We start from the raw sequence: 13,546 nt of genomic DNA on the forward strand, positions 1-13,546 counted from the left end.
TCCCCTGGTGCTTTCTGCCAGAGACTCCAGGTTGGGCCATTCTCCCCGGCTGTAGTGTAGAGCACGTTTTTAACATCTTGCCCTGACCGGACTGGACCAAGGGCTACGGCATGAACTATCTCCCGTTTAATCTGTTCAAATGCCTGTCGTTTCTCAGGGCCCCATTCAAAATCATTCTTCTTCTGGGTCACGTGGTACAGAGGACTCACAATTTGGCTGGAATTTGGGATGTGCATCCTCCAAAAACCCACAACACCCAGGAAGGCCTGTGCTTCCTTTTTGCTGGTTGGTGGAGACATAGCTGCTATTTTGTTGATGACATCCATTGGGATTTGATGGCGCCCATCCTGCCATTTTATTCCCAAAAACTGGATCTCTTGAGCAGGTCCCTTGACTTTACTTCGCTTAGTGGCGAAACCGGCTTTCAGAAGGATCTGAACTATTTTCTCCCCTTTCTCAAAAACCTTCTCCGCTGTGTCGCCCCATATAATGATGTCATCGATGTACTGCAGATGTTCTGGAGCTTCACCTTTTTCCAGTGCAGTCTGGATTAGTCCATGGCAAATGGTGGGACTGTGTTTCCACCCCTGGGGCAGTCGATTCCAGGTGTACTGGATGCCCCTCCAGGTGAAAGCAAACTGTGGCCTGCACTCTGCTGCCAAAGGGATGGAGAAGAATGCATTAGCAATGTCAGTTGTAGCGTACCACTTGGCTGCCTTTGACTCCAGCTGATATTGAAGTTCTAGCATGTCTGGCACAGCAACACTCAGCAGTGGTGTGACTTCATTCAGGCCACGGTAGTCTATTGTCAGTCTCCACTCTCCAGTAGATTTTCTCACTGACCATATGGGACTATTAAAGGGTGAGCGAGTTTTGGTGATCACTCCTTGACTCTCCAGCTGGCAGATCAGCTGATGAATGGGGAGAAGGGAGGCTCGGTTGGTACGATACTGTCGCCGGTGCACCGTTGTGGTCGCGATGGGTACCTGTTGTTCTTCAACCCTCAGCAACCCCACAACGGAAGGATCCCCTGAGAGACCAGGCAAAATGGACAGTTGTTTAATTTCTTCCGTCTCCACAGCAGCTATGCCAAAAGCCCACCGATACCCCTTTGGGTCCTTGAAATACCCTCTCCTAAGATAGTCTATCCCAAGGATGCATGGAGCCTCGGAGCCAGTTACAATGGGGTGCTTCTGCCAGTCCTGCCCAGTGAGGCTCACTTCAGCCTCCAATACACTCAGCTCTTGGGACCCCCCTGTCACTCCCGAAATGCAAATGGACTCTGACTCTTTGAACTCTGATGGCATTAAAGTACACTGTGCACCAGTATCCACTAGAGCTTTATACTCTTGTGGATCTGACGTGCCAGGCCATTGAATCCACACAGTCCAATAAACATGGTTGTCCCTTTCCTCCACCTGGCTGGAGGCAGGGCCCCTCTAATCCTCGTCAGAGAATTTGCTGCTCACCTGCTGTAAAAATGACTTGAAGGTTCCCTCCAGAGGATTGGAATCAAGGTCAAACTATCTACGTGGTCTGGAGAGCTGGCTGCTGGAAACTGGAGCAGCATTTTTCCTAACAGAATCCCCTTTGGTGATTGTTTTACCTCGCAACTCACGTACTCGGGCCTCTAGACTTGAGGTGGGTTTTCCATCCCACTTCCTCATGTCCTCTCCGTGGTCACGCAGGTAGAACCACAGGGTGCCCCGTGGTGTGTAGCCTCTGTATTCCCTCTCCTGAGCAGGGAAACGCTTGCCCCTAATAGCTGAGACACTGGCCCGTACAGGTGGGGAGTAGGACCTACTCTCTTTCATTTGTCGGACCTCCCGGGCCAGTTTCTCCACAGCTGAGACAAGGGAGGAAGAGAAACTTTCCTCATATTTCCGGAGTCTGACAGCCACCTCATCCACTGTTGGTGCGTCTTTACCTTTCCAGTTTACAACTGCCAGTGAGTTGGCATATGAGGAGGGTGCGCTCCGCACAAACTTCCTCCACATGGATTGTGAGCACTGGAGTTCATCTGGGTCTGTGGGTACCTGCTCATCGTCTGTGTCACAGTAAACCAGCTCCCGCACAGCTAATTCCCTCAAGTACTGAATACCCCTTTCCATATTGGTCCACTTGCCAGGATAGCATACAAAATCGTCACTGAAGGGGTACCTCTCCCTCACGCCTGACAGAAGTCTCCTCCAGAGGCTGAGGATTTGTTCCTTTTTCCCAATGGCCTTGTCAATGCCCCCATCCCTGGCCAGGGATCCCAGCTACTTGGCTTCCTTGCCCTCTAATTCCAAGCTGCTGGCCCCGTTATCCCAGCACTGCAGCAACCAGGTGACAATGTGCTCGCCAGGGTGGCGGCTGAAATCTTTCCACATGTCTGGCAGCTCGCTCAGGGACAGGGACGGGGTGATGATCTCTGTCTCTATCTCCCGTGATGACCCTGGCTCATCGTCATCCCTCCCGGAGCGATCTGCTCTCTTTGCGTCTTTCTTCAGTTTTACAGGGGCGACTGCTACCGGCACAGGTTGGTCATTGGGCTCAGCCGCGATGCCTGCAGCTGGAGCTGGGGCTGAAGCAGCTGCTGTGCCCGCTGGGGAAACCGAGGCAGACCCTGCAGCTGTGGCAGCGGCGGTGCCGGTCTGGGGGGCTGTGACTGCCTGCTGGGCTGGAGGGGCTGCAGGGCCGGCTGGGGGGGCAGCACCAGTTGCAGCGCCTGCCGCTTCGCTTCCCCCCCTTTCCCCTTTAGGGCACTGAATCAGGTTAAACATGGCTCGGTAGGCGTGGGCCAGACCCCAGCACATTGTGGTGATCTGTGTCTCTCTGGAGTTCCCAGGGTGGCAGCACACTTTTTTCAGATATTTTACCAGATTGTCCGGGTTCTGTATTTGTTCAGGGGTGAGTTTAAAACACACCAGGGGTGCCCACTGCTCTAGACACCTGCCCATGCTGTCCCACACACCCAGCCACTCACAGCTACCCGGCTCCGGGGCAGGTCTCTGCATGATGTTCTTAACGACTTGTTTAACCCTAAACAAAAGCTGAAACCCATTCAGGAGGCAGAACAAAAGGAGAGTGCTGGCCTGAGCATCCCACGGGTACATTAGGACCAGCCTGAGGGAGAGAGGGAGGGCGAAAGAGTTGGGGGAGGTATCCCCTCCGGTTTTCCCCACAGATTGGGTTTGATCATTCACAAATTCTAAGACATAGGGTCCGAGGTACGGAAATGACCGCAGTGCCGCATGCAAACACAAGCCTAATTTCATGCACATTGACGTTATCATGTCATAAGTCGATATCATACAGTACAGCAAAATCATCATCCTGATCTTTTTTCCCGAGGTAACAAACAGCACGGCGGCAAACACATACAGCAAGTAAAGATTTACGTAGCAGAGATATTTGATCAAAGTCACAAACATTTTTACTGGCGACTTTAACTAACACAGTAAATGCGTATAATAAATTTTAACAAAATCTTTGAAAGCAGTTTTAACACCCGCTGCTCAGCCCTGCCGTTATCCCTGCCCCACGTCTGGGCGCCAATTTAATGTTTTGGTTTCGGCTGCCGCTGGCAACAAAAGCGCCACGCGGCCGCCCCTCCCCCCGCCGCGGTGCGGAGGAGAATGGAAAGAAAGAGGCAGAAACTGGTGGGTCGGGATAAGGGCAGTTTAACAGAACAGCAAACAGAGGGAAACAGGAACAACAACGATACAGATAAGGAGAAAACAAGACAAAAACAGACCCGCTCTCTCGGACCGCACCGGCGCCGCACGCTCCCGAGCCGCGAGTGAGTCCCTGCCGTGCCGCCCCCCCCCCCCGGAACCCAGCGTGACGTCACATGGTATGGAATACCGGGCTCTGTTTGGCCAGGTGGGGTCAGCCCCCACCCCCCGGCTGTGCCCCTTCCTGGAGTCCGGTGAAAATTAACCCTGTCCTGGCCAAACCCAGGACACATACCCTTTGCCACAGGTGCCCAACACTCCCTGCTCAGACCCACCACGATCACCACCCTGTTCCTCACACTGTCCTTAATTATCACCTGTCCATCAAGCTCAGGCCCTTCCCCATAGTCCCAACCTGGACATCTCTGTGGGAATGAGGCTGGGTTTCTTCCCACTCTAGGTTTCATTTTAGGAATCTGCATCATTTTTCGAAATGAACAGCTGGGTGTAGGTCTCGGTTATCACTTCTGCGCATGCAGTCCTGTGGGCACTGGGGCTGGTGGCAAGGCCACTTCAGGTTGGTGGTCCAGGGTCACACTGTGAGCCTGCAACAGCAGCCCCACCAGCACACATTAGGTCCTGTGGGTCACACACCTCCAGCTATTCATGGGGACACTGCTTACAGGTGATAAGGGCCCTCTGTGGGAAGGGACACTGCTTACAGGTGATAAGGGCCCTCTGTGGGAATCGTGGATGAGAAGCACTGTGCTCACAACTCCCCTACAGATGACTTTTTGGAGCAGAATAATGTGGTAGGTTGACCCCTGCCAGCAGCCAAGCACCCACACAGATGCTCGCTCATTGCCCGTTCCCCAGCAGGACAGGGGGAGAAAACAGGAAGAAGAAAAGTGAAAAAATTCATGGGTCAGGATAAAGACAGCTTAATATGCGTGGAAAGAGGGGGGAAAACAAATAAACAAAACCCCCAAGTGATGCAAAGGCAATAATTCACCACCCCCAATGGCAGACTGATGCCCAGACAGTCTCTGAGCAATGGCCACCCTGGGAGTCAGCCCCCCACCTTTCTTCTTATTCTACCCTAGGTTTTTTTTTGATGAACACAGTGTTATATGGTATAGAATATCTGTCCTGTCCCACATGGTGGGTCGTGGGGAGGTGATCTTTTTCGATTCTCTGCATGGCACCCAGCAGTCATGACAAAGACTGCAGAGGCTTGATTAAAAAAAAAAAGCTTTACTCGGAATTCAGTGAGATTACAAAAGATGGTAAATTTGCGACTTTATAACGACATTATCATAGAATCACATTATACATATTTATAATGACATTACTTTTAATGCAGTGAGGTTAGAACGGATATTGACTTGGCAAAACTTACAGCAAACTACAAAATATAGCAAATTGACAAACTTAAAACAACATGTGCCTAGAAAATCAGAGATAGAGAGGAAAACAAAAGGAAAGGTAAGAGATATCACCACTCTTGGATGCAGCGACAACTTCTGCTGGTGGTCAGGGTCCTCTGGTGGTGGATGCGCACGTGCACTTACAATCACATCATATATTTATACACAAAAATCACAAAAAGCTCCACCTAACTAATACAATTATTTCACCTATCTAACACCTATTCATTATGTTGCACACATAGGGTCGTCTGCACTTGTGTGGGGATTGTGCTGAGCCAGAAAAGTCATCTGCACCTGCGCAGAGGTCTCAGAAGGTCTCTGGGGGTCATTTAGGGAGGAAGACCCCTGCTCATTTTGTCCTTCTTTGGTCATGAGTCTTCTGAGGACACCAGAGTTCTCCTTATTCTTGCCAACTCCTGGTTTCACACAGTCTCACAGCAGCTGTATGTCCTTGGTCAAGCAAGTTTGTAACCATGAGATGTTCCTTATCTTGGAACACTGGTTGCTATGCAACAACAAATCAGAGATTGTCTTCAACACTTCATTCCTCCTCCTCAGAGGGGTACTGTTGTACTGTTGTGCTTAGTCAGTGGGCATGGGGGAGGTCTCGGTGGTCTCACGGTCCCCCCCTGCCTCCGTGACATCTCAAAGGGAGAGAAGTGGGTTTTGCTAGATGGCACCTTGCCTCCACAGGGTTCCGCTTCTCTGCCCCAGTCCCTCACCAAAACGAGGGAGTTCCCAAAGCACAATGCCTGATTTAGGAGTTTACTTAATTCAAGTACCTCTGTTTCTCAAGACGGATGTTTGAGACAATTGTTCACTGTGATCTGGGGCTCTACAAATGTCCCTTTGGTCGATTTGGGTCAGCTGTCCTAGCTGTGTCCCATTCCCAACCACTTGTCCCCAGCCTACTTGCTGTTGCTAGATATGAAAGATGGCAGCACACACACAAGAACTGGGAACTGTGAAATTAAACATGTATCTTCTTACATGGTGACATTTTGTGGCATATGACAAGAGTCCAAACATTTGGGGCTCATTTTTATTCTGTGGGATGCCATGATCCTTCAGAGCTGCAATGTGGCTCAGAATTTGAGTCGCTGTGTTCTCAAAGCAGCAGGGCACAGATAAAGGAGGAGAAACAGCTTTAAATATTGACAGAGCAGTTACGCATTGCTAATATCAGCCAGTATCTCTTAGCTTGAAACACGTTTGTTTCCCTTACTAACAAATGTGTATAGGAACAACAAGGGTTGAGGGCTAAATATCTCTAAAATCAAACTGAATCCACCAATGATTTGGGCTTTTTAAATGAGGCCAAGATCTTCCATTTCTGAACCGGAATCTGTCCTGGGCTCATTTCATCTTCCGTCTCCTGTTTTTCCTCCCTGCTTCCCCCAGCTTCCCTGCCTGCAAGCTCAGGATAGCTGTCATCCACTCTGCATTTCAAATTTTGTCACCATCTCACATCGTAAAATAAAGCTCTCCCCATTAATACCCCATCTTAATCCTTGTTCTATCAACTTTCCCTCGTATTCTTCTAGCTATGGAGCACAAAGCTTAACTCTGAGAGGAGATGAACAGAATAGTACAACTGACAATAGAGTAGCTTTAACAGAGACTGTTACACGTAGGCTAAATAGAGTCAAGGACGAGCTTTACTCTTTCTGTTCTTAAAAAGTAATACATACAGTTAAATCTGCATTATCTGGGGAAAATGATGTCTGGGACAACTGAAGGTTAATGGAGATGCTGTTTCTGGATACCGTGTGCTGCTTCAGACGTGTCTTCATGATGCTCCAGGTTTCCAGGAGGCTTGTTAGCATATATAGTAATACACAGTCTACGTGGTCCCTCTAGCAATCTACCCCTGAGCCAGAGCTAAGAGGCTTTTACAGAGGTAGAAGTGTGTTGCAGCTGCTGCCAATAAATTACTATTAACTCTATGCACTGCCACTTGTATCTTGCCTTGAGTGAAGAAGCAGCTTTTTCTATCCCGGACAAACATCACAAGGATAATGGAGAGATGACCAAGTATTTTTTTTAAATGTGTGCAATTCTCTGAGAGTAATATAGCAGTAGGATCACTACCAGTACCTTCACTGATCATTACTCATAGAAGAAAGTGTGTGGAAACCGCTGTTGTACTAAAAGAACAGCACCAACACACAGTACCAAAGACAGTGGCCTTAAAATTGAAACTGTAAGGCAGTACTGGTCACAGGAGGGACGTGGCTGCTCAGGGGGGATGTACGACGGCATGGGAGGCCTGGGGGGATGAGGTCTGGGGGGACGGGGCTGCGGTGGCTGGGGCTGTGTGTCCCAGTCCGGATACCAGTAGGAATAATCTAAAAAACAGCAAAGAAACATGTGTTAAGACCCATCAAACTTCGGCATACTTGTAGGAAAGCAATTAAGAACAATTTGATACATACTTATCAGCTTCTCACGTTCTGTATTTTCTGTAGAGAGATCAGAAAAGGAAATTAATATGAGTACCATTCAGTGGTGGTTCTTAAAGCAAAGCGGTAAGCCATTGCTGCTGCCTGGCTGATTGCACTGCAGATGCCAGTCAGTGCCCAGAGGAACCTGTCAGGGGGAACAGGGCCAACAGCAGTGCATTCCCAGATGATGTGGGGATAATAAATATTTTTTATTGAATTGAAAGAGCAGCAGAAAAGCAGCAGTTGCATTAGGAAGAATTTGTGCCATGGGGAAGAGGGAATAGCAAATCAAAATTAAACTTGGGATTTATTTAAAATTGATACACAAAACAAATTTAAGTAGTTACAGACAGACAAACCTAACTACTAAATTCATCACAGAAATAGACCTTTACTAACAGCTTTGATGCATTTGCAGGATTACCTACTGGCATCATATTTGAACTGCTGATTTGCCCTATAGCAGAATATGGTAAATCGGGTTGTAGGATCTAGCGCTTAATTGTAAAAGCTCTCTTCTTCCTCTCCCTCCCCCTAGTCTTTGAAATCTTTCTAGTTTTCCTATGATGCATCAGTCTCAGACTTCAAGATGAATCAGCCATGATATCACAGAAGGAAATAAGAGTGCCAAACACTCAACTATTTCTACAGCCGATGCTGTCTACAGTCTGGCTAGTAGAGAACATCTCCATTAAACCTCTGTACAAAATTAATATCTGATTTGTGGCATGTTCTTTAATCTCTGTTTGTTTAAAACACTATTTAAATCTCTGTTTATTTAAAACACTATGTCTGACTAATTTGGGGCTAGGTGTAATGACATAAAGGTCCATAGCTGCAAACTGCTGTAGAAAAACAAGCTGTCACTGCTGTATTTCAGAAAATTGCAGAAGTTAGAAATAAGTGTGCTTTCCAGTGTAATGTCATTATTGGGTCAGAACGATATATAGTTTTCTGGAAAATGTGATAGAACATACTAAACAAGCAAGAAAGCAGAAGTTAAATATACCATTTCTGTTAAGAAAGAAGAAACAGACGGGGAATATTTGTTTAAGGTAATGTTTTAGATTTGACTTCCTGATCAGATAACAGGCAGAAAGTAGTCTGCCTGATAGCTGTCTTCCTCAGAAACTCTGGCTTCTACCTCAGAGAGTCTTCAACAGAGAAGTATTTCAATTAATTCCTTCTTATACAATTCTTGTCAGGATTTGGTACTGTTGCTGTGTGGTGGGCTGCAGACCCACTACGTACTTAGTGCAAATCTACTCACTGTTATATTTCCATTGATAAATATGCCACTTCTATTTCTATGCATTTTCTTAGTTGATCACTTTGGTCTTACCACAGAGCTTGTCTACGCACTTCTCATTCCTGCATCCACTGCATGCTTGCCCGGCTTTATATGGTTTTCTTGGGTAATTCCCCCTGCAAAGCAGAAGAACGGTATTTTGTTAGCTCAGCAATTTAAATACACAGTTTCATCAGCTTGTTAGAATAATTTATCATTAAAAGCTATTATGAGGGGTGAGGGGAAAGCCCTTTATCCAAAAACTGATCACTGCAATTGTTTGAAATTCCTTTTAGATGAGATTAAAGATCTCACTGGCATGGGGAGCAGCTACCTGGTGACTCTCACAATTTGAAATTAATTAGACTTCTCAGGCAATACTGTATTATTCAATGTAAACATACAAGAATCTGCCTCTAGTCCCTCATTACCTACCTGTATTTTAAAAACAAATCTGTAAAAGGTTAAGTCCAGAAATTGCAAGGTACGGGATAAACTAGAGGACTGTCTTCCTTTTATTTCTTCAATGAAAATGTCTTGTTTGAAGTTTCGGGGAGCCATACAAAGATGTAATCTTTCTCAAGCAGGAAGCTTGCACCTTCCCTACTTTTCCTGCAGAGACTGAAGTCAAAACAGATCTTATCCCACCACTCCTGGTTCTGGTGAGTGCTCTCAGCTACGATCTGTTTGCCTGCTATTTTAGGAAGGGATTTTCTGCAGCTCCAACTACGTCCAGCAACTTCTGTTCTCAATGGCAGGGGAAGTTTCCCTTGGATCGGTGACATATGGACGTGGCTTGTTCTGAAATGTGTTACAACTGCTCCCATCATTGTTGGCACCTGATACCAGGTCAGTTACAGAATATTTAAAAAATAAGAAAACCTAAACCCCAGATGCCATAATGAACTTACGCTGGCCCATAGTTGCAAACAAAATGTGCTGCTCTGAGGAGTCCTTGAAAATTTTCAACTGTATCACAGAAGTGAACGGCACAGCCAACTTTGTAACTCTCTGCCCAAACGACCTGAGGGGCAAAGGGAAATACATAATGCACCCGTTCAATGACTGAAAAAGCAACAGCATTAAGGGGGTAAGGAGAAGGGAAGGATCTTGTGGAGGTTTAAAACAGCCATCACAGAAGCAACACTGACAACCCAAAGGGCAGCTTAGACACACGACTGATTGATAGATGGTTCTGCATTTATTATCTGGCTCCCCTGGAAACATGAAATTGTCAGGGGAGTAATCCCTTTCCAACATTACTGAAAATAGGACTCAAATATCCCTGGGGCTCAGAATATTTCTTCCCGATCTCATGCAGCAGCAAACTGGGGGGGTGAAAACCCCTGCTGTAATTCCTGTTCCAAAGTGGTCTGTTCTGAGCCTGTACTTGGATTTTCTGTGAAACCACTACATTATAACCCACTGGGCATGGAAGACTCACCTGGGTGTAGTGACCACACATGCCAGTACATCTGTCAGTTCTATAATCATAGCTGCTGACTTCATTAAACCAGTCACTGAGAGCTGCATCCACAGAGAAGATGGTGGCTGTGCCAGTCCAGATGTTTTCTCCAACAGGAGTAAAGCTGGGGTGCACCTTCCCTGGCACATTAAGGTAGATATTGTGCTTAAATTTGCACTTCTTTGCCCATGCTCTGGCAGTCTTAGCTAAAGCAGCGTCCCAGGACTGCGGAAGAGGAAAAAAAACGTAACAAACTGCACTGCAGTGGCTTAGTTGAATTAAAGCATTTTTAAACAGAAACTTTTAAGGACTCTTTTCCCTGTTTCTGCATCCCATCCCTGCATTCATTTTCTTTCTCTGACTTGACATTTCTACTCCCATAGCAAATTTTTTTTCCTTCTTTCTGCCTTAAATATTGCAGGACACATAGAATCTATCCACTATCCTGTGGTATCCGACTTGTTAAAATCTTTCGAGCTGGATTCCTGTCTTTAAGCTGCTACACCTGAGAGGACGTAACTGGGTGAAACCCCCAGCCATAGAGGGACTTGAGGACTTTTTGCCTAGAAGCTGTTGACTGTCCAGGGGTTTGCACTTTGCAATTGTCACTAGACCAGACAGGAATTCTGTTCTGTTGGCCAGGACAGAGAGAAGTCATAGCTGCTCCCTTCCCCAGTCCCTTCTGCCTCTTTGCTCTGCTCACTCCTCAGCATGTGGCCAACGCAAATAAAACGGCTCGCTCATCTCTGCTGAGCTGTGGAGGAACCATTCCCATGTCGAGTGGCACAAGTTATAATTGGAGTAACTGGTCTGTGTGACTTGCAGAAAGATTTTATGCCACCGAATGACCAGGCAATAAAATGGCAGGTAAAATTCAGCACAGAGAAATGTAAGTTAAAGGATGTGAGACAAAAAAAATTTTTATTTTGTGTTCGTAATGACAGGTTTGGAGCTGGCTATTACCACTTGTAAATCAATGTCTAGTAGTTGTCTAAAAAGCAAATAAAGTGTTAGAAATTCCTTGAGAAGGAATGGAGAATAAAATCACATATATAATTAGGCCACTGTAGAAGTCCTGTTAAATGCTGCGTGCAGCACCCCACCTCAAGAAGGGGACACTAGAACTGGAAAGGGCAGAAAGAACATGGAGAAGGATGATCCTCCTCAAGTATAAAGGTCTTTCAAAAAGCAACACAGAGTGCTCTGCAGCTTTGATCAGAGACAGCTGGACATCTTCTGAGAAGTAGATAAATGTGCAATAATTACTTGCTCCTTCCAATATAGAGACTAGAGACTATCAAATGAAGCTAGGAACTAAGAGGTCCAAATCAAACACAAGGCGGTACTTTCGCACGACTTGTGGTCAGGCCGTGCAGCTCTTGCTACACGGTGCTAGGTATGATAAAAACTTGCATGAGCTCAAGGCTGAAAAAAAATCATGCAAGAAAAATCCATTAAGAGCTTTTCGATACAATGCAACACCTTTGATTCAAGAGGTTTCTGTGTATTTGTCCTGCTCTTATTCCAGGCTTGCTGGATCTTTGGTCTGAGCAGCTAAGCTTGCTCTTGTGAGCTAGCATTTTAAATTAAGTACTGTTGTCTAAAATGCAAGAAATTATAATAATGAGTAGTCTGAATTTTACTCCTGTACTCTAAGCTTGCTTTCACAGAAATGATTCATACTGTGCATGCGGTTAGGCATTTCACTTCCTTTCCAGCTATGCTTCACTGCTAGAGGGCTCAGAGTAATGACATGAACTGATGGGGGTTACCTCCCTCAGCTATCTAGCTACCTTTTTCCTTATGTATTCCACTGAGCAAGCTGAGACCTATCCACAGCCTGCTCTGATATCCATTATATTTATGGGAAGCTCTGCTTTCCAGCCCAGATATTAGTATCCCTACTCCCCAAACCCTGCTACAGCAGATGAAGATCAGGTATCTAAATAGATGCCCCGGCAAATCCCTTTCTTCAACACATGCCCAGATTGGAAGAAATAAGAGGTGATAGATTTACAATAAATCCTGTCATGCATGTTGCCTGTTTGGGAGATTTTTAATACCAAACAGCTTCCCTGTATGAAACATGACCTACCACAAAACAGATCACTATCTCTCTTACAAAGAGGTGAAAGAAATGCCCCTCTACTCTGCCCTAGTGAGGCCCCATCTGGAGTACTGCATCCAGTTCTGGGCTCCCCAGTTCAAGAAAGATCAGGAGCTACTGGAGAGCGTACAAGGATGGTGAGAGGACTGGAGCATCTCTCCTACAAGGAAAGGCTGAGGGAGCTGGGCTTGGTCAGCCTGAAGAAGAGAAGGCTGAGAAGGGACCTTATAAATGCTTATAAATATCTGAAGGGTGGGTGTCAGGAGGATGGGGCCAGACTCTTTTCAGCGGTGCCCAGCGACAGGACAAGGGGCAATGGGCACAAACTGAAGCATAGGAAGTTCCAGCTGAACATGAGGAAGAAATTCTTCACTCTGAGGGTGATGGAGTGCTGGAACAGGTTGCCCAGAGGGGCATTCTGTGATTCTGTGGACACTGTTTTTTGCAATACAGCCCTTTGCTCTGGCTGAAGTTTAGAGTATCAATCCACCCCTAAACATGGAATCCCCTTCAAACTCTTAAAACTGAACAATACTATGAAAATTAATATCTTTTCTATTTCCTACAAAGAACTAACATATATAGTACAGAAATCATTGACAGAAAGGGAAAAGAAAGCACAAAGCGAATGAAGAATAAGATGGGCTAAATCAGCAGCACAATCTATGCTGATTTTCAAACAGATCACGAATGCCTCCTTACCATGCGAAACATATTGCTGGCTGGTGGATCCACTTTGGATCGAAACTTGTTGTGAGCTCTCACACAATCTTCAATGAACTTTGCATCTTCTATGTCAGGCAAGGGATACTGTGGATAAGCACAACAGCAAGCAAAGAGATCCAGTAAGAACAATGCAGCAGAGAAAAATGTGATTTTCATAATTTTTCAGTGCTTTCAGTATAGCTTTTTTAAGTTTTTAAAAGAAAAATCTCATAGGTGAAGATAATACTGGCAACCAGTTTTTCTGTCCTCTGGGTGTGGAAGTACTTGAAAGTGTCAGAATAACAGGAAGTGAAATTGCTTCATAAGGTGCAGCTCTATCTGACATCACAGCTGGGTAAACGGTGAAACAGGCATCTGCCATGCATATCAGCAAGGAGCAACACTCCAGGTACACCTCTGCCTTTTCTTTGAGTGTGCTCTGTCCTGG

General features: G+C 46.1%; 1 protein-coding gene across 1 annotated transcript; it reads right to left on the bottom strand.

Moving 5' to 3' along the window:
• Positions 1-6,354: 6,354 nt before the first annotated feature.
• Positions 6,355-13,275, bottom strand: LOC104326792 (glioma pathogenesis-related protein 1). The gene is made up of 6 exons (XM_075428609.1): positions 13,096-13,275; positions 10,266-10,511; positions 9,733-9,845; positions 8,876-8,958; positions 7,525-7,551; positions 6,355-7,437 (listed from the first exon to the last, which is right to left on the bottom strand). The coding sequence occupies exons 1-6, from the start codon at positions 13,273-13,275 to the stop codon at positions 7,199-7,201; spliced, it is 888 nt and encodes a 295-aa protein (XP_075284724.1). The 3' UTR covers positions 6,355-7,198.
• Between the last annotated feature and the right edge of the window lie 271 nt (positions 13,276-13,546).

The sequence above is a fragment of the Opisthocomus hoazin genome, chromosome 8 (assembly GCF_030867145.1).
Source record: "Opisthocomus hoazin isolate bOpiHoa1 chromosome 8, bOpiHoa1.hap1, whole genome shotgun sequence".
Classification (NCBI taxonomy): Eukaryota; Metazoa; Chordata; class Aves; order Opisthocomiformes; family Opisthocomidae; genus Opisthocomus; species Opisthocomus hoazin.

Coding starts and splice junctions, on each gene's coding strand:
- LOC104326792 (XM_075428609.1), bottom strand. CDS start 13,275: ATGAAAATCACATTTTTCTCTGCTGCATTGTTCTTACTGGATCTCTTT. Junction 10,512..13,095: donor CCAGCAATATGTTTCGCATG/GTAAGGAGGCAT, acceptor CCTCTTCCGCAG/TCCTGGGACGCTGCTTTAGC. Junction 9,846..10,265: donor TGTGTGGTCACTACACCCAG/GTGAGTCTTCCA, acceptor TTTGCCCCTCAG/GTCGTTTGGGCAGAGAGTTA.